The sequence below is a fragment of the Cololabis saira genome, chromosome 7 (genome assembly GCF_033807715.1).
Source record: "Cololabis saira isolate AMF1-May2022 chromosome 7, fColSai1.1, whole genome shotgun sequence".
Lineage (NCBI taxonomy): Eukaryota > Metazoa > Chordata > Actinopteri > Beloniformes > Belonidae > Cololabis > Cololabis saira.
Genome location: NC_084593.1, coordinates 17,230,876 through 17,258,029, shown reverse-complemented (window position 1 = coordinate 17,258,029; position 27,154 = coordinate 17,230,876). Strand labels below are relative to the sequence as shown.

At 40.3% G+C, this 27,154-nt stretch overlaps 1 protein-coding gene across 8 annotated transcripts in view; it reads left to right on the top strand.

The window, feature by feature from the left end:
* Window positions 1-27,154, top strand: part of si:dkey-237h12.3 (teneurin-3) — a 236,668-nt gene that overhangs the window by 193,546 nt on the left and 15,968 nt on the right. For 6 of the 8 annotated variants that reach the window (XM_061724890.1, XM_061724888.1, XM_061724887.1 and 3 more), the window contains 5 exons: window positions 57-306; window positions 3,248-3,268; window positions 14,599-14,831; window positions 16,656-16,810; window positions 25,765-26,648. In XM_061724890.1, coding sequence (XP_061580874.1) covers window positions 57-306; window positions 3,248-3,268; window positions 14,599-14,831; window positions 16,656-16,810; window positions 25,765-26,648 — 1,543 coding nt within the window. The remainder of the gene's footprint in view (window positions 1-56; window positions 307-3,247; window positions 3,269-14,598; window positions 14,832-16,655; window positions 16,811-25,764; window positions 26,649-27,154) is intronic. The other 2 variants (XM_061724889.1, XM_061724885.1) reach the window with 1 other exon arrangement.

Here is a 27,154-nt window from a genome sequence, read left to right as displayed (position 1 = left end):
TGCGTCCGTGAAGACTTGTCTGCATCTGCTGACCAACACACTACTTTGCTTCCCAGGCATCCTGTACAAAGGCAGCGGGGAGAACCAGTTCATCTCCCTGCAGCCACCCGTGGTCTCCACGGTGATGGGGAACGGCCGGCGCCGGAGCATCTCCTGCCCCAGCTGTAACGGCCAGGCTCAGGGCAACAAGCTGCTGGCACCGGTGGCTCTGGCGTGGGGCATCGACGGCAGCCTCTACGTCGGGGATTTCAACTTCATCCGCCGCATCTACCCATCTGGAAACGTGACGAGCATCATGGAGCTCAGGTAGGAGCTGGTTATTAAAAATGAAATGGTACTAATTTGTTTTTTTCACATCTCCAGATCCAAAAAGGTTGGGATGCTGCAAGTGTAATGTAAAAAAAGAACAAGGTGTAATGATTTGCAAGTCTTGTGTTGACATAATAAAAACATTATACCAAAAAATATGAACACATTTTGAATTTAATTGCAGCAACAGATATCAGAAAAGTTGAGCCATGGCTAACAAGAGGGTGGAACGTAAGTGGTAGTAAAAAAGAAAACCCAAAAAACCCATCTTGCAACCAATTATGTTACCTGGCAACAGTTCGTTGACATGACTGAATATAAAAGAGCATCTTTGAGAGGCAGGGACTCTCGTAGTTAAAGGGGGCAGCAATTTAACCAAATTGCAACCAATAAAAAAGACAAATTTGTGTCACAAATTGGGAAATAATTTTAGAAAAAACCGTGGATCTCATCATCCAGGGTACAGTCAGATATATTCAAATGATATCTGGAACCTAAAGAAATGTCTGCATACATGGGACAAAGCTAAAAGAAAATAGCTACATTTTGAGTGCCCATTATCTTCAGCTCTCAAGCGGCTGTGCTCTAAAAACAGGCATGACTCTGTAATGGAAATCACTCCCTGGGCTCAGGAGCCCTTCTGGAAATCACCGTGTAAGAACACACGCCATTGTGCCATCCACCAATGCAGATTAAAGCTATATCACACAAAGGACAAGCGACATGTCAACATGATCCGGAAACATCGCTGTCTGCTCTGACCCAGAGCTCCGTTAAAATGGACTGAGGCAAAGTGGATAACTGGGCTGTGTTCAGAGAAAATCTGAAATAGGTTTTTTGGAGGAAATGATGGAAACCAAATCCTCTAGACTAAAGAAGGGAATCATTCGTACTTACGGAATGAAAAGCTTGCACATCCTGAAAGGAGAGCTCAACGGTGAAAGGAATTTAAAGGTTTGGAGCAACAAATGCTTCCATCCAGACAACGACTGGGTCGGGGAAGGACTTGCACAATTCAGCAAGACAATGCTAAACCACATACTACATCCATTACAAAAGCACAACTTTGTAGTAGAGGAGTTCTGAGTAACTGGCATGCCTGTAGTCCAGACTCTTCTCCAAATGAAGGCATATGGAAACAAAATTAAAAAAAATATGTCTAATATGACCCAAAACTGATTCGAGAATGGAAGAACATTGCTTTTCCAAAAACGCCACCATCTGGAGATGGAGTAAACATTGGCCTGTCCCAGTTTATCTGACATTTGTTGCACCCATCAAATTCAAAATTACACTTTTTTTTTGTTTGTAAATTAAGATTACAATTACAAGAGTACATTTCCTCAGTTTAAACATTGTATATGTTTTCTGTATTTATTAAATATTGGCTTTCATAATTTGCAAATCCCTCCATTCTGTTTTTATTTACATTTTTCAGCATCCCAACTTTTTTAAGTTGTATAGAATAAGATATTGGACAGGGACATGCCATTACCTTGAGAAATATGTATAAATGCAAAATTGATTTGAATAATTAAAGAGCCAACTTCTCATTACTGCATCAAGTGTTGAGCAAAAATGGGGGAACAAATAGCTCGGCAGGCAGACTTTAATCCACACACATCTTTCTCCTCCACGTAGATATTTGAAATCGTTTCCCTATCCATCTCCATAGTTAGGAAAGACATCCTGTCTTCAGCGTGTAATTGGGATGATTTACGCCCTCTTGCCAAGTTGGCTCCTCTCTGCAATGACTGATTCGTCCAGTTGGCTTCTTTCTAAGTGGCAGATGTTGATTAAATGTACATTGGGCCATCATCCTCCGTGAGACACATACATGACAAACGCGTAAAAACTGTCTTAAAAGGGTGGAGGTCACCGCACGGTTGGCAAGCGGTCAAACATCAAGCGGGATTGTAAGCTGATATCAGGATTACAACCGTGGGTGTTCAGGGAAGAGCTAAAGTAGGAGGAAAAAAAATCCCATCCAGCCCAGAAACCTGCTAATATACTGTACCTGCAGCGTCTGCAGCTGAGAGAAGCTCAACACACATGCTCAGCAACCCTTTTAGATAAATATTCATTTAGAAATGGTTTACGAGTCCAAGAAACGCTCTCTGTTTACAAGCAGAGAAGCCAAAAACCACCAGAATGAGAATATGTATTGACATAAAAAGGGATATATTCACTTTGCAATCAATGACTGTAAATCAGAAAATTCTCCTATGATAGAACAAAAGTGCTATTTTTTGGTTTCTTTTTCTTTGGACAAAGAGTATTTTGTATTTGATGTAAATTTTAGACAAATACTTGAACATGCAAGTGATTTCTGTTCTTGTTCAACTGGATTTCCCCTGAACCTCATTTGCTTGCTGCTGCTTGAGCTAAGTCTTTGTTTAGATTCTGGCTTCAGCGGTCAGTCTTGCAAGTGGCAGAATCAATATTTCAATAAAGAGTTGTCACTTTGATAATAGCAGTGGTACTGTAGTGCAAGATGGAGCTTCATGGGCACAACATGTTTCCCTCTCCGTGGGGGAGCAACTCTCCTCTGAAATCCCACCTCTTCACTGTCTGCCAAACAGATTGCTGTTGCATGTGACCTTTTCTGTTTCCCGTGTTGTCTTTAAAGGGGGATGACTTTGACTTTTGGAGTTTCTTCCCCAGACTCCGCGAGGAAGCCGAGGCTTTTTGTTAGCTTTTCTTTTTCTTTTTTTTTTTCCTGACTTCTTTCACTGAGAAGAAAGATTGATAAATAATAAAGAAGGTTTATGAAAACACCTTGTCAAGAATTGGAGTTATTTGTGTGGGGAAAAAAAGAAAGAAATCAATTGACAAATAACCTTGAAAAATGAGAAGTAAAATTATTCTTTCAAGACGTGTCAATTTCATTGTCTTTTTTCTTTCTCCTATTTTTCTATTTCCTGCTTTCGTGTCATAGAAATAAAGACTTTAGACACAGGTAGGTGGATTATCTTGGTGCATGTCTTGTGTATATCATTGTCTATCTGAATAACTTTCCCTTTTTATAGTTATTTAAGCACCAGCGATTGCCTGTTGAAATGCAATAATGGCTTGATGTCTGGTGTATCTAAGCAAGAGAATGATGTGTTGTTTGAGTGCATCTATTACTGAAGTTTAAAAGACACACAGGTATCCTTTAGTCACAGACATGTCTGCATGTGATGCAGTTAAACACCCAGAGCTCTGCGGTAAATATAGAATCATTGTGAAGCTTGAAATCGCATTTTCAGAGACGGTGTTTGACAGATGTTCTGATCTGAAAGGGATTACAGCACCACTGCAGATTCACGACTACCGAAACAGCGCTGTGTCAAATGTAGATGCATACGGGTGGCCATTAGCCCGTCCTAGTGATTAACATGACATGTGCCAGAGGTGCTCCAGACAGTAAATTGCAGTAACTTTATTAAGCCGGCTGTTAAAGCAACGCCTCGACTGCGATGACCAGATTATTGGATGTGGATAAATGGCCTTTGTGTGACTTTAAAATGAAATTTGTCCGCTGCGTGTGGTGAGTTACAGTTTCCTGGACCTCAGAAGCTTGAATAGAAGGCAGCTGGTCTTCTTTTCTTCCTTTTCAAAGTCGTCTCTATCTAAAAAGGCATTTTTCAATTCTCACACTGACATTTAAGTCACATGCAAATCACAAACCCACCCATGCTTTTCTGTTGTCTCCAAGCTTCCTTGACATCCTCTCATAAACCCTCACCTTTTGCAAGGGGTGTTATTTCCAAAGTTCGAGATCCAATTTCCTGGTCATTTCAAACACTTGGCAGAATAAAAATGGTGCAGTGTTAAGGTGCACTCATACATGGAAATCCGTAACGTGCCTAAGTATGATTGACTCCTAAAGTCTGGTTTGTTAGGCTAGTGTGAGGGCTCTGTTTTCTCAAGTACGGCATGATTCCTGGTCTGCAGGACGGCTGGAAAAAGACATGCCTGCTTAAGAAATGTGAGAGGGCTGTCTCTATGGAGTAAGATAGCTTTCAAAAAGATGTGTCCATGTTATAACTATTCGTAATGATGAACATTTGTATGTAAATAAAAAAGGTTGTACCCAGTACTCGAGTTGTAAAATAAATCAGGGGGGATGGTGGATTTTATCATATGGGGACAGATAATTTGTGCTGATTACAAATATTATAATATATTACAAATAATAGCACTGACCAAAACACCTGCAGAAATACTGCAGGAATGACATAGCAGCAGTTCAATGCAGCCTTCTGTAAGCTTTAAATATCCACTGGGCTTACATCAAATACATCAAAACACAACAATAAAAAACTGTTTTCTGAACTTATCAATATGACTGTCATTCACAGGATGAGTAAAGTGGATCACTGCATAAACTCAAAATTTTAACAAGAATATTTGTCTTATTTCTAGTTAAAATGTCTCATTTTAGTAAAAAATCTCATTACATTTAAAACAAGACTCATCACTGGAAAAAACAACAATTTTCACCTGTTTCAAGTAAATTTTCCCTTAAAATAAGTAGAAAAATCTGCCAGTGGAACAAGATCTTTTTGCTTGTAATGAGAAGATAAATCTTGTCCCACTGGCAGATTTTTCTAATTATTTTAAAGTGAAAATTTACTTGAAACAGGTGAGAATTGTCCAATAAGTTATTTTTCTGGTGTTATTTTTCTGGCGATGACTCTAAATGTTAAAATAGCAGTAAAACCACATTCATTGATGAAATGACATAAGGGATGGAAAGGGGGGATGGCAGTTTTACAGGGGGGATGATTTTGACCGTTTTTATTTCAGGGGGGGGTGCCATCCCCCCTCATCCCCCCTCAACTCGAGTACTGGTTGTACCCAAAATTCTGCTGTCACACACGAGTCTGATGAATTATTAGGGTTAGGATTGTTTTTATGTGAGTATGAATCTAAAAGCTGTGAGTGCAAAGTCTTATGAATACAACTCTAATTTCTACGACTACGAGTCTTCACTGTGAACACGAATTCAAGTTTGTGGGTACGAGTCGAAAAACTGTTGAAATGACGTCACAGGGGAAAGCAATCAAACCCTGAATGATACTGTTTTAAATAATTTACAGTTTATGGACGTAAAGACATACTGATCGGCCCATTTTGTAAATAACTGCACTTACCGAGAACAGTGAGCAAAGAGGAATTGAAACCGAACTTATACAATTAACGTTATATATATTATAAATACACAAAATGGACCGATCTATACGGCAATTGGCACAAGTTATAACGTAAAATCATTAAAAGTCATATTTTGGTCAACATTATATCTCAAATTAGTTTTGTTCTTGTCTTCATTAGTGCTAATTAACTAACTTAAGCCAACTTTTAATGCTAGTAGCTAATGCAAGCACTAACTGGCATCTTGTAAGTTAAAGCAGTATGTCTTTACGTCCATAAACTGTAATGTATTTAAAACAGTACCATTTTATGAAGCCATCCTCGGCTTTGGTGCATCATTCGGGGTTCGATTGCTTTCCCCTGTGACGTCATTTCAACAGTTTTTCGACTCGTATCTACAAACCTGAATTTGTGTTCACAGTGAAGACTCGTAGTCGTAGAAATTAGAGTTGTATTCATAAGACGTTGCACTCACAGCTTTTAGATTCATACTCACATAGAAACAATCCTAACCCTAATAATGTATCAGACTCGTGTGTGACAGCAGAATTTTGGGTACAACTTTTTTTTATTTACATACAAATGTTTATCATTACGAATAGTCATAACATGGACACATCTTTTTGAAAGCTATCTTACTCCATATGTCTCTGGTCGGCATTGGCTTCATATTTTCTGTGCTGCTCTCTATTGTGCTGATTCTCTGAGACCTTGCAGTTTGAGGAAAACAAATGGGCACTTGATGCAGCAACTTGGTGACGTATGTACAAGTGGCAATCATGCTCAATCAGGAAGGAGACAGGAATCATGTGAGTGCGGGCCAGAGAGGAGTCTGCAGGGAGGGCTAATCGTGTCTGAGCATGGCATGGTACAACTTAACCAGAGTGAGTGCACCCTCGACGAGACACAAAGAGCAGTTCAACAAAAATGTAGGATGCCTTGAGAGTTGCTGGAATTTGGATCAGTCAAAGGCTTTCGGTTCCCATACCAGACGGTACCTGCTGCCGGGGCCTTGTTAATGTCTGACAGGAAGTTGACTTGCACCTTGTCAAACTCCTGACATGTAGAGAAAAGGCTGATTTCCATTTCCATCCGGAGTAGTTTTACAGGAGCTAAATTGTCGATGCGTGTCTCTAATACCAGGAACAACCTTTGCAGGGCCAAATGATGTACCTACACGGGTGTGTGTGTGTGTGTGTGTGTGTGTGTGTGTGTGTGTGTGTGTGTGTGTGTGTGTGTGTGTGTGTGTGTGTGTGTGTGTGTGTGTGTGTGTGTGTGTGTGTGTGTGTGTGTGTGGGGGGGGAGGGGGGGTCTGGCCTCTGCTGTGGTCAGGAGACACTGTGCACCGTCTGATGTCTCCTTCAAGTAGGATTCAAACAGCAAATGGAAAGCGCAGCAACCATCTCGCTTATATTAATTCTTAACTTGTTGTTCTCGCTTGCCACCCTCCTCTTCTTTTTCTTCTCTTATTTATTGGTGATTGGCAGACATCAAAGTGGTACATTAGTCGGCCTATCGGCTCCACCTCTGTAAAGAGATACGCCTGAGCGGCTTGAAGATTTTATTTCGAACATGCCTGATAAAAAAGCATACAAAAAGTGAAAAAAAATACAAATATATATATATATATATATATATATATATATATATATATATATATATATATATATATATATATATATATATATATGTGTGTGTACAGCCCTTCATATAATAATAGTTCACGGATCCACCAACATGCTCGAAACGGAGTAGGAATGAAGTAAACACTTATCGAGTCCTACCCCTGAATCTGACATACATTCTTACATATAATAATGCATACAATAACAAGACGAGTTTCAATAACTGTTCAATACAGTGATATAATACTCAATTATATGTATATATAAATATAGTCAAAATCAAACAAATCAAGGCAAACAAAAGAAAACAAAACAAACGCCCAGCATTTAGTTGTGCTACTATGTATGTACATGTATGTTAATAGAAGTAATTATAATGCAGTATTACATTATCATTACTTTACTATAATACTACAATATAATAGAGAACAATAGATATAATAGATATGCTGGTTCATATATTTACCTCCAATTATATACATAAAAATTACTATAAATCTGTATATCGACATATCTACATATAACTACATATAACTATAAATCAGTATACAGTATATTAATAGAGATATCGATACACAAATAATGTACTGTATATATATATACATACACTTTAAACTTTATACTATATATATATATATATATATATATATATATATATATATATATATATATATATATATATATATATATATTTATATATATATATATATATATATTTATATATATATATATATATATATATATGTCAGGTGGCATTTCTAACAAAGAGCCGGCTGTCGGAAATATCAAGATCCCATAAAATCTCCTTAAATACCTGCATATGATTTAACATCAGGGGCTTCACAAAGGTAATATTTATTGCATGACTGTTTCATTGGACTGTAAAAATCCCAGACCAGTTGTCTCATTTCAAATGCGCCCCCCCCCAACCCTGCAAGTTGACTGTAAAATAAAGGGTTACGAATGTTTGACTTCTGAATTCTTTATAGGAACTTGATAGCAGCCACCTATTTTGAACATTTACTTTGACTCATAATGGCTGTCAAGTTTTATGACTCCATCTTTATGATTTTGGAAGGATGTTTCATTGCCACATTTATTCTGCCATCATGTTATCCACTTCCACGGCCAAGCGGCGTTGAGTGAGGCAGCAGCACAACCAGAGCCGCCGCGCTCGCTGCCGTACTGTAAAAACCAGCTATTTGTCACTTTAACGGCCTCCGTTTAAAACTCTTTAATTAAGCTCCTGCTATGCACCAATCCTGGCCTAATTGAAGTGTTTTTAAAGATCTCAAGTTTGTTGTAATAGAATGTCACACACGATCATAAATCAATTGCTGTACTTTCAAATATGACCCAGAAAAAAAAATATCAGTCATGTGTTGTAATATCTTTTATTCGTAATCCTTTCTATATTTGTACCGCGATCCTTTCTTTGACAGTTAGATAATGCAAATAAGCGGAACGAGTTGTCATTAATTGTCACACGTTGTTAACATGAGCCAGTCATTTCTGTAATTTCCAGAGGCGTCTCCCCGCAGGAGGCCGATAAGAGACGAAATGATCTGGCACACAAGTTGTCATTTCTGCTTTACAAACTGGAACCCCGCTGTGGCGGTATCCTGTTAAATTTAGTTCGACTTCCATCTTTTCGACCTTCGGTTTTCCACTTTTTCTTCTTCAAAGGCCCTAATATTCTCCACGCTGTGGAAACTCTTCACCATGTGCTTCATAACATTAAAAATAGAAATTATTCTCCTCTTTTGCTTCATTATACTGTACGTTCACATGGCACTGTTGCCTCTAATTTGAAGTCGATAATAAGGTTTGTATTTTTTTTAGCAGCAATTTTTCAACAACAAAGATTTTACTTTTAATTAGTCTTTCCTGATGCAAGGTTTAGAAATTAACATTCAACAACTTGAATACCAATGATTGTTGGAATAATTCTTTTGTATTTTAGCTCCAAGTACAGTGGTTCCAGTTATTTCATTATATTTATGGGGGACCCATAAGCTATTATATTTTCTGTTGACAATGTCAAATGCTATTGTTGAACTTAGAACTGAAATTAGAAACAGAAAAGGCACCCACAGTTATAAAAGTTAAGCAAACACTCTTTCAAGTCTTATGTTTTATGTATTAGGACATAATAATTATTTTTTTTAAAAAAGCCATTCGGCAGTTTTTAAGCCTAAAGAGGCCGCCATGTTGGCGGGAGCTCATTGAGCAACTTTCCTACCCAGTTACCTCATGCTTCCTATTTCAGCTCCGCTTCTCGTTAACCTGTGATGGTAACTAATGTTACCTTGCATTGAATTTCAGAAATAGAAATAAGGGACGCCCCGATTTCAGCAGCGCAGGCGCCAAAAAAAAAAAGGGACATCCCCAAAACTTCTAAGCTGCATAGAAATGTTATGAAAAAACAAAATGCTTTGATTGAAAGTTTAAAGTGCTTTAATAGCATTGAACTAGCATGACTGTACAGACAGACAACCATACTGGGAACTGAAATAGCCTCCTATGCTACGTACGTCCACATCAGCCCAGATGTAGAATATAACCTACAGGTGAAGGTCGGAACATTAGAATATGGTGTAAAAGTTCATTTATTTCAATAATTCAACTTAAAAGGTGAAACTAATATATTACATGGTCTCATTACATGCAAAGCAAGATATGTTTAGCCTTTATTTGTTATAATTTTGATGATTGAATTGTTTATTGATTTCATAAAATATTCAAATTTTTTTAGATTTTTTATTTGGGGTTTTCATAAACTGTGAGCCATAATCACCAAAATTATAACAAATAAAGGCTTGAAATATCTCACTTTGAATGCAGTGGGAAATAATATATTTGTTTCACCTTTAGTTGAATTTACTACGAATTAAGTTTTGCAATATATTCAAATTTTCCGACCTTCACCTGTAGATTATGACAATTTATGATCAATAAATAAGAGCATAATATATGTCCGTATTGGTTCAATACAGAACGCAACTTTTAATTCCCAATTACATAACAATTCCGTATTTCAGGGGACGGGTGGCAACCCTATACAGCGGCCGTCCGTTGTTTTTTCACACTGAAAGCGTTACGGGCGTCATAGTCATCTGGCTGCCATTCATTGTCTATGAAAGCTCGCTGTGAGAGGCGTCACGGGCGTTGGGAGCAGCGCGTCCAGAGCGTCAATTTGAAGTTGAAAAATCTCAACTTTATGCAAATGAGCAGCGGCGACGGCGAGGCAGCGTCCAATCACAGACCGGAATTCCCGAAGCAAGAAGCCTCAATGCAGATTATACTTTCATGTACACACAAACGTACACTCATTCACATGCATACATGAGCAGAGCTGTGCACTAACAAACTTATTTTTATCAGTAATTAATATATTTCATCCAGCAAACTGACATTTTTGCTGATTTGACTGCCGTTTTTACCTGAACTGCTCATGTGAAACACGTATCTGATGGGTGAGGGGCTGGATGCTCCGAACGATTTTATTTGCTACATTGATCCAACTCAAAATAATAAAAAAACGTGCTTATTAATCACAAAACACAGTTTAAACATTATGACCAAATCCGCTCTGACCCGGTGTGTCAGTGTTCACCGCAGACAGACTGCAGCTTCACCGGGACCAACGGCTCTGATGGTTGCTGTTGATCCAGGACCGACCTGGTTAAGGAGCATCAAATTCACTCTTATCTACGCGGAAATAACGCTAAAATATAAAGAAAGCTTCCCAAGGTGTGATCCATGTTGAAATAGGAAACTGAAGATGTGCACGATATAGATATGTGTATACGGTGGCCGAGACCCACCATTGCTGAGAATGAAAGAAACACTGCAAATAAAAAGAAACGGCGCTGCAAATAAAAGAAATGCTTTGCAAATAAAATAAACGCTGCAAATAAAAACAAACGCCGCTGCAAATAAAAGAAACGCTTTGCAAATAAAATAAACGCTGCAAATAAAAACAAACGCCGCTGCAAATAAAAGAAACGCTGCTGCAAATATAAAGAAACGCCGCTGCAAATTAAAAAAAAAAACGCTGCAAATAACAAAGCCACAATGGAAGTGAATTACTGGGGACTATTTTTGCTGATGCACCGGTGTTTTTGATGGGAGAGGAGAAGAAGACGAAGATGACGTCTTTTTTATTTGCGTCTTTTTTTTATTTTATTTGCAGCAGGGTTTCTTTATATTTGCAGCGTTTCTTTTATTTGCAGCAGCGTTTCTTTTTGTTTGCAGCATTTATATTATTTGCTAAGCGTTTATTTAATTTGCAGCGAAGTTTGCTTCTGTTTGCAGCGTTACATTTATTTTCAGCAATGGCGGGTCTCGGCCACCGTATTTGTAGACTATATGCACTTTGTTCCTCTAGTTCTGCAGCGCAGCTTTAGCCCCGCCCACCACAGGCCCCGCCCACTGCATGCCACGCCCACCACAGGCCCCGCCCACTGCAGGTCACGCCCATCGCAGCCCCGGCCCACTGCAAGCGTCAACAGTGCATGCAGCTTTCAGTGTGAATCTACCAAGCTGCTTGGTCCAAGCAGCGCGATGCTGGCGTCAGGAGATTTTTGACGCTTTCAGTGTGAATCCAGGGTTAGAGGTTGGATTTGAACGTGTTGGGGTGAAGGTGGCTCGCCCACAGCAGCCACAGCAGTGAGCAGCTGCTCTGGGTCTGCTAACTCAGCCCTGAACATCCCTAGGGTCGCCAAGCATCCCTTGAAAAACGGAATCATACTTATTTTATTCAGTTCATTTTGTTATTTTCTATTAAAGTGAATTGCTGGATAATAATTTGTTTTCCATGTGTTCATGGCATTCAAAAATATGCATCTAATTCAATTCAGGTTCAAATAGTTAAAAAATCGTTTCACTCACAAAAAAAGGGGCTAAAGAAATTCAACACGGCAGGAAGGGTGAAGGCAATCGGGTTGGCCGGCCCTGCAGATGAGGTGTCCCTGATTTATTTTTTAGGGGCAACCCTAGCAGGCCCCGGCAGAGGTTTGAGGGCAACCCAGGCCTCGTCATGCCCGTTTGTTACCGTAATTAACAACATGCATCATCATCTTCAAAAATGAGAGTGATTATACCGTCTCATCACAGCTTAGATGTCAGAGCCGCAGAAAATCTGAAGAGCTAAATTGCTAAAGAGACGGCGGCTCGTCATAAACCTTAAGGACGTCACTTAAAGCAAGCACACTCCTACTCGTGCATAGATTTGTGGCAAATAGAAATCTAATGCTATGGAGACCAAAGTCTTTTTTGAATCAGGCCACACATTTATTTCTGCTGCATTATTTCTGCAAGTTCACCTAAAAGTCAGATGGTAAAATCCTGGAGGAATTGCAAACACAAAAAATGTCAAAAGCTTGACTCTTGACCCTTCGGGCCTCAGCTAATGTGTTAAAGTTTATTAAAGTGCAATTATGTTTAGATGGCTCCCTGGAGAAAGCATTCTCTTTTAAAAAGGACAAGGCAGCACCGACAATAATTTTAAAATGTCTTTCTCAATGATATAATACAGGAAACAATTGATATTATTGCTGCTAAAGGTGATTCTACAAGCTATTATTTCATGGAGTATACTTAACCTTTCACACACTGCTTCTGCATTTAGTTTTTTGTGTTTTTTTTTTTGTTAAATAAATGACACTTTAACATGTCATATGCTGTTTTGAGGCTGTATTTACCTAATTTTAGTCCTAATTTTTTACTTTTATTTCGAGCTGATATGTAAAACCTAAGAATGAGGCTGAACTTTTACATTGTGATTAAAAAGTTCAGACATTAGAAACCTTTAAACACTGCTTCCAGCTCTTTGTTTTCTCGTTTATTTATTTATTACGCATTCAGAAGAGATTATCTCAGCTAATTGCAGATTTATACGATTATCTGCTGCAGAGAGCACTTTCACCGTGTCTAACTCTGGCTTTAATGGGAAATATACAAATCCTTTCAAAGCAGTCAACTTGTGCACAATTATAGGTATTTAATGTTCTGCAGCATTAAAATAGGAGGTCCGTCAACATTTTATTTACTGTGTTGCCTTTTGTTTACCAGCCAGCAGACGTTCTGACCTGTTACCAGGGGGCTGATGTAGCTGTTTTCCTTATATACATTATGGATTTTGGCTAAGACACTCGATCCTCTGTAATTTTATACAGGAAACAGGTAATGTGTGTGATATTAAAGGGGAGAGTAATGGAGCATTTTTGGTTTTGGACGAGACACAGCACCATCGTGAGCTTATTAGTCCATACTAAATGTTGAATTATGGGCACGTTGTCCTTTGTTCAAACTCGTGACCATCTGAGAAATGTCCAAGTTGGTTTAGCCACCGGTTTGGAGGCTCCCTGGTTTAAGATGGATGAGACAGGCTTAAAAGCAGTGAGGGCTGCTCAGCCGCAGGCTCCTGGAATCCGGCCAGTCAGAGGAGAGAGGATATTTGGGGGGGAGGTTGCCCTTAAATGGCCCGGAGATAATGCTATAATATTGCCCTTCCAAGGCAGTGAAAAACAGTGTGTAGAATTTGTTTTTATTGATTTACTCATATAAAGTTTTTGTCTTCTTGAATGTTTTGAGAGTGTTTTTCAAAATAACATTTTTCATGTGGAAGACTCTTTGTTCCAGAGAGAATGTACACACATGTAGTTTCTCGTAATTTGCAAAAATGTATAAATAAGAACCAATCGTAGGAGTAAATTAACACTATCAAAGGACAGTTACGTACGACGGAGTATTAGGGCCAAACTAAGTCAAAAAAAATTTGGAAATTACGAGAATAAAGTCATAATAATATGAGAATAAAGTTGTAAAATTACGAGAATAAAGTCGTAATTTATGAGGACTCTACCAGGAAGAGCACATACGTCTTTTGTGGAAGAGGAGCTGTCTGGTATAGTATAGTATAAGTCTGTGTGGTTCTTTCTTCGAAATAGATGCAGTCGTTTGCACAATCGTTTTAACGTCTTTATCCTGATTATAATTCGATGCTGATGTGTCAAAAGATTAAATATTTCATTATTTGTTAAACCGATATCAAAATATAACTTCACAAGATGTTACAACTTTATTCTCGTAATGTTACGACTTTATTCTCGTAATATTATTACTTTATTCTCGTAATATTATTACTTTATTCTCATAATATTACGACTTTATTCTCGTAATGTTACGACTTTATTCTCGTAATATTACGACTTTATTCTCGTAATATTACGACTTTATTCTCGTAATATTACGACTTTATTCTCATAATATTATGACTTTATTCTATTACGACTTTATTCTCGTAATTTTACGACTTTATTCTCATAATATTATGACTTTATTCTCGTAATATTACGACTTTATTCTCATAATATTATGACTTTATTCTCGTAATTTCCACATTTTTTTTTGTCTTAGTTTGGCCCTAATACTCTAATAGTTATGTGCATTGAAAGTAGTAAAAAAAAAAAAACACAAATAAAATAGTAACTGAGCTACTGTACCTTCTCAAACGCAGCAACAACCCAGCGCATCGGTATTACCTGGCGACCGATCCAGTCAGCGGGCAGCTGTACGTGTCAGACACAAACTCCCGCCGGATCTACAGGCCCAAATCCCTGGGCGGCACCAAGGACCTGCAGGCGAACGCGGAGGTGGTGGCGGGAACCGGCGAGCACTGCCTGCCCTTCGATGAGAACCAGTGTGGCGACGGAGGCAAAGCTCCAGAGGCCTCGCTCACCGGACCCAAAGGTACCGTTTCAAACTAATGAAGATGTTGTGCTTAAATTGAAGGGTGGAACATGGTAATGGGTTTTTCACTCAGGAGGGGCACCTGCTAGATTTAAATTTATGTGTGCTTTGGGCTCAGTTGCAAACTAATGGCTCTCTCCGTTTTAATGAATTAATGTTGTTTGTGGGTCTTGTGTTAAATTAAAAGTAAACAGGAATGTCTACTAATAAAAACCTTCCTGGGAAAATAAAGCTGTGCATCCCTTCCAATCAAAAACCCGTCACCTCCAGGGAAGAAAACCATAAGTTACTTTGCATGTTTGGACATTCCTGTAAACAATCCTTTCAGATTTTAATTTATTCATTAATGGGGTTTTTTTTTCTCCTCCTGTGGACACATGCAGTTCCTGTTAGCTTTTAGAGTCTCCCAGTAACGTAACCATTACCCATAAGTCCAACCTGTTGTCCACTTTCAGATAGCGTGCGTCCATTTGTGTTATTTGTGGTGTGATTAATGACTTTTCTGTAAATGCCTCTGGATTTAAAGGTTAGGATGAATTGGTTCTGCGCTCGGTGCTGTCAGCTCTGAGTGCCACCTGCAATAGCTCAGCTTCAGCTGGGTGATAAAGGCTTGAGCGAAGGCAATCTGAGCGAACGACTCTAATGATGGAGTGGGTGGAAGCAGAGACGAGTGAAGAAACAGCAGATGGCTCCTTTTTTTTTTTTTTTTTTTGGGACATTTTTTTTTTTTTTTTTTTTTTTTTCACCCAGACGTTTGCTGAACTCTGCTCAAATGTGACACATTTTCGTCTGCCCGAGAATCTCAGGCTGTCAGATAGCCAACTCCTAAGGATTCACCTAGGGCTCCCACGGCTCGTCAATGTTTTAGCAGAAAGCAATCTTTTGCAGACCCAGCCACAGGTCAAACCAAACCACTAACCTTCCGGAGAAGCTTTTAAAGGCTTCATTGAAATAGAAATTCTCCGGAGGGAAAGAGTAAAGTTACAGTTGCATTCAGAACATTTTAATTTCTATAAAAACTATAAAGTAGTCATCCCCTGCACTTCCTGAGATCAGGAGCTCTCAGTCTTTTGAAATTAAACCCCAAACCACAGCATGTTAAAAACCGGTGTGGAGAATGAAAAACAGCCCCCCTACACGTGAGCTATGGCTGAAATCCCATCGGCGCTGATCTCTATTAAGCAGCAACGGTGACACAAAGAGTGATGTTAAGGCTGGCATGGCCTGTTAATGTTTTTTTCCCCAGTGTGGGACATATGGTTATTGCAACTCCGTACGGCACAGACGTCTGAGCTCGCGCTCAATCACAGAGGCAGTTTAGTCCACACTTATCACCGAGGCAGCTTCTTGTCTCTCACCCCTTCATGTTAAATTCTCAGAAGCTGTCATTTCCATCCCCCCTTTGCTCATTTCTTTCCCCGAAAATGGTGTGTGTGGGTAGTCGAAAGTCGTCACAAAAGCAGAACTCATTGACACCTGCAAACTGCAAAGGTCGCTTTTAGACAGGGGGGTTACAAGAGGAGGCAAGTGCATATATATACCGTATGAATACAGCCTTTCCCACTTCTGCCTGAGAAATTATTTAATATCAGAAAAGCAGCCTGTGAATTATTGATAGCTGTGCTTTTTGCAGTGACCTGAATAATGGGAAGGCGAGCTTGACACATGTAGCCACCGTGTTCTGTCCACTGAGTCATGCAAGCTGAGATGCGGCAGATCTGCCACGTTTTCCTGTTATCACAGGCTCTTCCTCCCCTGTGTTTTCCTTTCTCCCCCCCACCCCCCCCCCCCCCCAAAAAAAAAACTCTTACCTGGCTCCTACAGGGATTGCTGTGGACAAAAACGGGCTGATCTATTTTGTTGACGGCACCACGATTAGAAAGGTGGACCAGAACGGGATAATCTCCACTTTCCTGGGTTCCAATGATCTGACGTCGGCTCGTCCCCTGACCTGTGACAGCAGCATGGACATCAATCAGGTGACTTGAACAAAAGGAGTGCCAGACAGCCGTCTGGGCGAGCTGGGGGCGCTGCGCTCTGGCAGAGGGTGTCACAGTGCCACCTTGTGCCCCCTTCGGCCCTCTAACCCCCGTCTCAGCTCGCCCATTTACTGTTGACGTGCGTCGGTTTTCAGCAGCACACATATGGAGGGATAAACAGGATAATGAATGGTTTTCAAGTGACGGCAGCACATGCAGGGTTTCTTCTTTTTAATTTTTCTTTGCCAGCTATGTTATTATCACGGAAGCAAGTCTCCAAACTCTTTGGTCAAAGAGCTTGTTTGCATGCCGCCAGAATAGCAAAAAACCTATTTCTCTTCCGGAGAATTTAAATCAGGGCAGCAGAAACTCAGAGCCTTTTTTTTTTTTTTTCCTCAATACAAATATTTGATGGTAAATTAGAATCGGGATGATTTAGTGCAATTCATTTCCTATTCCATCACATTAAAACTGTGTTCCTTGTTTTTGATTGACCCTTAGGGTTGCGTGTAATTTTCTTTTCTTTTTATGTTAGTTAAATATTTAATCTAATTTAATTCATGACCTTATTACCCTTTTTCTGTATGAGGTATTTTTCGTGCATTTATATATATATATATATATATATATATATATATATATATATATATATATATATATATATATATATATATATATATATATATATATATATATATATATATATTCTATGCATACATACAGGTATGTTTATATACCCTTGGCTTGCCAGGGTGCTTCACAAAGGAACACAGGATAACGTTGGAAAAAAATGTTGGAGATGTTTGGAAAATGTTTGGAAGAAAAGGAAAAATGTAAAAAAAAATGTCAGGGCACTTGCACTGTTCCTGATAATGAAGCAGGACTTTGTATCCATGACTGCTGCACATAAACCTTTCCTTCCTGAAAGGAAGACCGTGGTCGGTCCACCTCTGAAGGAGCTGACATAAACCCTGTTCTGACGCAGTAGATGGAAGAATTATAATACTTCAACTGAAATAGAAGTGCAATTTCTCGCACTTAAGCACTAATAGCCATCCCAGTGATGCTCCTTTAGAGCTTTTGAGGTCTGATTTAATAGGAAATATTAGAAGGCAATCCAGAAGAGGCTTGTATAGCTTCAACATATATATAAATGCTATACACCTGCTTTTTATGCTTTATAAACAAAGCAGATTATCGAGAACCAACAAATAGATTATTCATAAATTCAAATGTGCTTAAATTCAGAGATTTAGTGGACCTTAAAACAGCGCAATTTATGTTTAAAATCAACAATAAAACACTTCCTGACAGCATTCAGAAGCTCTTCCAAAGCAGAGTTAGCCAATATGAACTCAGGGGAACATATATGTTCAGGAAAACAAAGGCAAGAACCAACGTTCTTGAAATGCAATGAAATTAAAATGTGGAGCACGTTATTACAATTCAAAAGCAGCTATAAACACAAAATGATTAATACATATAAAACAAAGGTATAATACACATAGGCATGTACCTATGGACATGTGTATGTATGGAATGATATTTATTAATGACATTACACTAGTTTATAAAAGCTATCATTTCTTTGTGAAAATGGTAGGCGTCATAAGCTTAGACTTCAGTCTACACCTTTGGTCCTTGGTTTTTAGTTAAAATTGTATAAAATTGTATATATATATATATATATATATATATATATATATATATATATATATATATATATATATATATATATATATATATATATATACCAACAATTATATATATTTTTTTCTATAACTCTGACGATTTACACCTGTACTTTGGGTTATTTGTCTTGTGGAAATTGAAAGGACCAATAAACTAAACTAAACTAAAATAGAAGTTTTCGCATGAGCAACATGTTTAGGTCTGGTGCTGCTGAAAACTGCATGTGTTCTCCCACCCCTCGCATGTCTCCACTGAAGAGTGCTGCTGTTTCATACTAACCTTTTTATATTTTAGTTACGTTTCTCATACTAATGGTAGCCCACTAAAAAGAGAAAAATATAACAAGCCAACAAATAAAACACACAGGAGACAGCCGGGACCCCAACAGTCAAAACCAAACAACCCCTACAGCTGATATCCCAAATTGTGTCTTACAGAGCGATAAGATAATAATAGAAACACATCAACAGAAATAAAAGAGAACACCAAAAGTCTGCTTTTGGCAACATGAGAGTGTTTTTCATGTACACAGAAGAGGAAGCTTTCAGATGTTAAGTATGTGTGTGGGTGGTGAACCTGAGCCGGGTGAACACAAGAAAACACGAAGACAAAAGATTGAGTTTGTCACTTTTTCCTAATTAACCAAGTCAAGCAGCACAAGTTTAAAAAGACTTTGTTTTGGCGAGAAAAGGTGACCCTCAAGTTGCTGAGACTCCAACCTGGCGGGAGACAGTTTTAATGACAATGTTTTTGAAGTCTATATCAGTTTATACTATTACTGTTTTGAAAAATCCTTTTGAAAATTATTTAATTGCATTATTTTGATAATGTGAACGTCAACAATAAAAAGACATTAGGACCTTAGTTGCATTGCATAAACTACATAATTGCATCGTTGCATAAATATTTAAATCCGATGGTTCTACGTGCACAGTGGCCCATCAAACCTGATTAGTTGGGTTTTATTTTCAGTTCCAGCTATATTCTCGAAAAACAGCAGCTTATTTCAACATTGATCCCAATACTTTGGTTTCTTTCTTGAAATTAGACTATTATTCGAGAAATTAATAATATCGTCATTGACACAGCAATACTATCATGAGCCAATGAGCTCATTTTTACTTTAATCATAAGTACATTTCCCTTCTCTTCGATTTTGATCAACAGAATAAAAACTGCAACTTGAACCAGACTTTTGTGTTTCTGATCTCAATAGATCAAGATCTTTCTTCACAACAAAATGTATTAATGACTTTCAGATTGCATGATTGTATTTTCCCGGCTCCTCTTTTGTTGCGAAAACGGATCATTACAGTAATGCAGTAAAAGCAAAGGTTTAGGAGGTGGAGTGATCGTCAGTTTAGTTGAAAGATTCTTGAGCAGGATCATAAACCCAGACGTGTTTCTTACTTGTAAGATGCTTGGAATAAAACCATTTGCGAAAATAAATGTAATTTAATGTAAGAAAAGTGGGCCATTAATTCAATTACAGAGCCCAGTGTACTTGGTTGTTGACGCTTTAGAGAGCCTATTTTCCCACACATCTAAAAACAACACACTCCTGTGTGACCGTTTCTATCACCCTCTCTGACACTGACAGTCTGCCATTGGCAGCTCGCTGTGTGAAGGTGAGAAAGGAGCCGGGCTTTACACCTCCCTCTGGTTGTCCCTTCAGCTTCAGTTCCTACTGACTCAAGGCAAGGCAAGTTCATTTGTATAGCACAATTCAACACAAGGTAATTCAAAGTGCTTTTCATCAACATTAATCAGAATCAGAATCAGAATCATGTTTATTTGGCCAGGACAGGTCAGACAAGACATGGAATTTGACTCGATTATTTTTGCTCACTGTACGGTAAATAGGTAATAATAAAAATAAAAGCGGCAAGACACAATTAAACAATTAATAACAAATAAAATGAAATAACATGATAAAAAAGAGGTAAAATAATAAAAAGCACAAGTTGTTAAAAAGTAAGGGCAGTAGAGTACAGAAGGTACATCTCATTCTTAAAATGGCAAGAATTACGTTTCTATACGGTCAAAACGTACAAAGACCGAGTCAAATACAATATTACAAAAGTAATCTGTAACAATTCGTACGGCGAATTAAACCAATTTGACAATTCTATGCCACAATGCCTGTTTCCAGGTCTTATTTCACACAACTGACGAGAATTACGTTTCTATACGGTCAGAACTTACAAAGACCGGGTCAAATACAGTATTACAAAAGTAATTCACAACGTGTGATGTTCCAATGTCTCAGCCTGAACGCTAGGTGGCAGTATAAGCAGGATGACTTGTACAGGCGGGAGCAGAAGAAGAAGACCGGACTCGGAGTTACCTCGTGATGTTTACACTTGCCGTTCTTTAAAATAAAGTGAAGTAAAAGAAACGAAGTTGTCTTATTTCAGGACACAACATATTGGCGACGAGGATGGCGGCCCTGAATCTGAACCAGCCTCCACCTTTCCTGCAAAACGTCGGACAACCGCCGATACCACTTAAAGCGTGGATACGGAGCTTCGAAAATTACCTGCTTGCCATTTCTGAGAAGGATCTGCCAGAAGCAAGAAAGCGCGCGCTGCTCATTCATTGTCTGGGCGCGGAAGGGCAGAGACTTTTCTATACATTGACGGTTGCTGATGAAAAGTACGCCACAGCATTAAAAGCCATAGAGGATTTCTTCATGCCACAAGTGAATGTTGTAGCTGAACGTTACCGCTTCAGACAACGGAGCCAACGGCCGGGTGAGACTACAGACCAGTTTGCTGCTGCTTTAAAGGAACTGGTTACTACATGTCAGTTTGGGACTATGGAGGAGGAGATGATACGTGACCAGATCGTGGAGAAGACGAATTCACCGCGGATCAGGGAGCGTTTACTCCTGGAGGTACCGCTCACACTTGCCAGAGCTTTGACTGTTGCACGACAGATTGAAACTGCGGTGACGGAGGCTAAAGCTATGTGCAATACAGCAACGGACGACGCTGTGCACGCGGTTCACGTGAAGCGACCGCAGCAGCACGGCAGGTTCAAAAGAGGGACTCAAAAACCACACTACGCGTCACAGACTGCACAAGGGAAAACGTGTTACAGGTGTGGCTCTGCTCAGCACACTGCTAACTTCCAAGGATGTCCTGCAAAGGAGGCGATCTGCAACGTCTGCAAAAAGAAAGGACATTTTGCAAAAGTCTGTCGGGGGAGCAAACACGTGAGTGAGGTAGAGACTGTCCCAGAAGTGACTATTTTAAATGTGGATGAGGATGCTGCATGTGACTCTAGCAGGATAATGGTTACAGTTAAAGTCAGTGTAAAAGGGTCAGAGAGCCGGGATATTGAGCTGATGCTAGACACAGGCTCAAGAGTGTCCATTCTACCAGAGTCAGTGGTTAACGGGCTTTTCACTGATTTTTCACTTACAAAGCCAAAATGCAAGCTTAAGGACTATGGAGGAAACCCCATAACTGTGAAAGGATGCTTACAGGCTAATGTAGCATTTGGTGGCTACAGTACTGATAAAAATATATATATCGTACACCAAGGTTCTGCCGTGTTAGGAAGAGACTTATTCCGGTCACTACGAATGCAAGTGATAGATGGCCAGGTCATTCCAGCTCCAAGTTTCCAGACTACCTCTACAGTTAAAAGTGTAGCAGTGGAGAAACTAGGATGTTCTAAGGGTTTTGTTCACAAGGTTAAAGTACGCCCTGATGTAAAGCCAGTACAGCAGAAGCTGCGCAGATTACCATTCTCAGTAAGAGAAGCAGTTTCCAAGGAGTTAAGAAAACTGGTAGAACAGGATGTTATAGAGCCTGTGGAGTCTTCTGAATGGATTTCACCCATAGTAGTCATCACAAAGAAAGGCAGACCAGATCCACGTATTTGTGTGGACCTTAGAGAGCCTAATAAGTCAGTTGTCATCGATGGTTTTCCGCTTCCTCACATGGAGGAAATATTTAGTGAGCTGAGAGGAGCGACGTTGTTTTCTACACTGGATCTCCAGAGTGCTTATTACCAAGTTCCACTTCATGAAGACAGCCGCAGCTTGACTACATTCATCACACATGACGGACTGTTTCGCTTCAAGCGTGTGCCATTCGGACTGGCGTCCGGACCGAGCTGTTTTCAGCGGATGATGTCGTCCATATTAAAAGGTATAAAGGGAGTCCAATGTTACCTTGACGATATTATCATTTCAGGTGCAACAGCTGAGGAACATGAGGAGAGGCTGACAGCTGTGCTTCGGCGCATTGATGAAGCCGGGCTCAAGCTAAACCTCTCAAAATGCAACATCAGGCAGACTGAACTGTGCTTTCTCGGACACACAGTATCAGCAAAAGGACTGCATCCTGATGCCTCACATGTGACTGCTGTTTCGCAAGCACCTCCACCAACTGACCTGCCTAAGCTGAGGTCATTTCTCGGGCTCACGTCGTGGTATTCTAAATTCATACCAGGTTATGCCTCTGTTGTGGAGCCCCTGCGAGCACTCCTACGTGGAGCTGATGCTTTCACATGGACACCTGAAGCGCAGAGGAGTTTTGAGGCTGTTAAAGAGCTCATTGTAAACAGCCCTGCACTCTCCCTGTTCAACCCTGAGCTGCCCACTGTTGTCACCACGGACGCTTCTGACTATGGGCTGGGCGCAGTTCTCACTCAGATTCACCAAGATGGCACAGAGAGAACTGTTGCGTTTGCATCACGCACGCTCACCCAGGCAGAGAGAAAATACTCTACTGTCGAAAAGGAGGCCCTGGGATGCGTGTGGGCCACAGAAAAGTGGAGAACTTACCTATGGGGAAGACATTTCAAATTACGCACTGATCACAGCCCTCTCACCACACTGCTTGCCTCAAAAGGTCAAGGTAGAGCAGGCATGCGGATAGCCAGGTGGTCATCCAGACTGCTGTCATTCAATTATGACATTCAGTACAAGCCGGGCCGTGAGAATGTAACTGCAGACTGTTTATCTCGACTTCCGCTGCCAAACTCAGAGCCCAGCTCTGAAGAAGACTCAGAAGTGGCACTAATGTCTGCACTCACAACTATTACTGAAACGGAGTTTAAAGCTGCATGTACTTCCTGTCCTGTGCATACTAAACTGTGTAAACTGCTTACTTCCAGATGGCCCAGAGCAGCTAAAAACTTGACTCCAGAACTACAGCCATACTTCAAACTTCGACACGAACTCTCACTGCAAGATGACTGCGTGGTTCGTGGCACACACAGACTCCTTGTGCCAGACAGTCTCCAGCCAAAGCTGATCTCCCTGGCTCATGAGACACACCAGGGAATAGTGAGAACAAAACAGAGACTCAGAGAAGCATATTGGTGGCCGGGCATGGATGCCCAGGTCGAGGCAGCCATTAAAGCATGCGTCACATGCCAGTCGCATGACAAATCTGCAGTCACCCACACTACTCCGCTACAGCCTGTGCCATACCCAGATCAGGCTTGGGAAAAAGTTGCAATTGATGTGGTGGGGCCCTTTGATAAAGCACCCATAGACTGCCGCTTTGCAATCACAATGATTGATTACCACAGCAAATGGCCCGAGCTAGCCTTTGTTCCAAATGTCACCTCAGGAACTGTCATAAAGTTTTTATCTGCAGTTTTCAGCAGAGAGGGTGATCCTACAGAGCTGGTTTCAGACAACGGCTCGCAATTTGTGTCAAATGAGTTTGAAACATTTCTCCAAGACAGGGGCATCGTGCACAGAAAATCTTCTGTTTATTATCCGAGGGCAAATGGAGAAATCGAACGCTTCAACCGCAGCCTGAAGGACAGTCTGCAAACCGCTTCGCTGGAAGGGAAACCCTGGAAGGAGTTCACACGGGATTTCCTACACATATATCGTGCGACACCTCACTCCACGACTCAGTGCTCACCAGCTGAACTGTTGCATGGTCGACCTATGCGCACAAAACTTCATGTGGCTGGACGTCCACTTCCACACGGTGCACCACTGTCATCACAGCAGGTTGCCACCAGGGTGGGAGAAAAACAGAATAAGAGCAAAGCATACACTGATCGGAGACGTGGTGCAACTGCTGTATCCTTTGCATGTGGGTCATATGTGCGGGTTAAAAAGCCTGGTATTCTTCCCAAAACACAGCGCAGGTTTTCCAAACCACTGAAAGTGGTGGGGAAAAAGGGACAGTACACCTACGTGCTGTCGGATGGACGGTGCTGGAATGCTTCTCACCTCGCACCTGCCTATCTTCAGGAGGAGAAGAGTGACAACCTGGACTGTGAAGCTACGCCAGCCATACCAGCTATCCCAAACCCAATGCAACACATACCACATGCCAGACCAGTCAGGCTCAAAAGAGTGCCCGAGTGGACTAAAGATTTTGTTCTTAGATAAAAGAAAAATATCTTAGACAAAGGGATAAATGTACAAATACAGGAGTGAATGGTTAACTGTTGATTTGATTTGCAGGAGTTCAATTTATGAATACTGTGTTCATTTTTTTTGCGTAAGATTCTCTTAAGAGTAAATATACTACTGAGAAGTCAACAAAGGGAAGTTAAGTTAAGTTAATTAAGTTTTCAAAGAAAAGAAAAACAATTTAAAAATGTAAGAGTAATTTTATTTTGTTTCTTCTAAGTTCATATTTTATTACATGGAGGAAACAGTAATGTAATTTCCCTATCTGAAGAGTTTTAAGTACATTTCATAGTTTGGTACATGTTTGCTTATTAAGGGGGATATGTGATGTTCCAATGTCTCAGCCTGAACGCTAGGTGGCAGTATAAGCAGGATGACTTGTACAGGCGGGAGCAGAAGAAGAAGACCGGACTCGGAGTTACCTCGTGATGTTTACACTTGCCGTTCTTTAAAATAAAGTGAAGTAAAAGAAACGAAGTTGTCTTATTTCAGGACACAACACAACGTATGTTGGCTTTTGACTTGAAAAAAAACAGAACAAGATGTTAGATTTCCTGCTCAGGATGTCAAATATTAGGAAAACAAAGACGCATGATTTTAATCAATTAGATGTGGCTGGAGATCATAGCCGGAGATAAAGATGATTCTGCTCCGTCCAGCTCAACCGACTCAAGACTCTTTACGAAGGAATTATTTCTGCTTTCCATTCACTCCAAAAAATGTTTATGATGCAGTGCACTTTTATAAAATAGAAGATGGAAGAAATGAGGAAAGATTCTTAATTGTATTGTGGATTGAAGACAGTTGTGTATACTCCCTCTCCATGATTTCAGGCGTGTTAATTAGATGATGTTTTATGTTCCAGGTGATTTTGGAGTGGCCCACAGATCTAGCAGTTTGCCCCATGGACAACTCCCTCTTTGTGCTGGACAATAACATAGTACTGCGCATCACAGAGAACGGACAAGTGAGCATTGCAGCCGGTCGACCTATGCACTGCCCATTAGCTGGGCTGGAGCGCGGTGTGGCTGGGGGTCAAAGGGCGCAGTTAACACCGCTAGAATCTGCTGTTTCCATCGCCATATCTTACCATGGGGCCATCTACATAGCAGAGACAGATGAGAGAAAGATGAGCAGGATCCGGAAGGTTTCTGTGGATGGTGAGATAACACATTTGGCCGGGGCTCCCTCCGACTGCGACTGCAAGAACGATGCCAATTGTGACTGCTACCAGACAGGCGACGGCTATGCCAAAGATGCAAGGCTCAATGCTCCATCTTCTTTAGTGGCGGCTCCAGATGGAACGCTCTACGTGGCGGACCTGGGGAACATCCGCATCCGGGCCATCTCTAGAAACGGGCCAACTCTGACTTCCAGTGCCAATGGATATGAAGTGGCCTCCCCTGATGCCCAAGAGCTGTACATGTTCGACATTAACGGCACTCACCAGCACACTGCCAGCCTGCTCACCGGCGACACCAAGTTTACGTTCAGCTACAGCACGGAGAATGACATCACGGCCGTCACCGACAGCAGCGGCAACACGCTGAGGATCCGCAGAGACCCCAACCGCATGCCCGTCCGCATCGTCACCCCCGACAACCAGGTGATCTGGTTGACCATGGGCACCAACGGTGGACTGAAAACTCTCACGACTCAGGGAAAGGAGCTGGTGCTCCTCACTTACCACGGCAGCAGTGGTCTCTTGGCTACAAAGACGTCGGAGATTGGCTGGACGACCTTCTACGAGTAAGTACACTGAAGACCGGCACACCTTTTACAAGCCTGATTTAGATTTTGACTCATTTGGTCTCCAACAGCAAGAACCACTCTTAAACAAAAACAGGAGCTAATGTGCAATAACAAAAATGATTGTACTGTATGTTGATGAAAGTTCTTGTAATGTCCGTCTGTTGATGTATGTGTGGAGGGGTGAATGTGTCTAGATATCTATTTATTTATTTTATCTGTTTTTATTTCATTTTATTTATTTATTTTTGAGTTATTTTATTTTTTTATATGATGCACTGTCTATCTTTCTATCTATCTGTCTATCTGTCTATCTAATCTATGTATCTATGTAATCTATCTAATTTTGGAAACAGGTCAGACACTTTGGTAGGTGCCCCACGGTTCTCTAGGATGGGAAATCAAAGTTTTAAACTAAAGATTAAAAGATTATATTTAACATTTTTATTTGAGCTCATGGCCTGTTATTATAAATAGTACTATTTCTGTCCCTTTTAATTAAATCT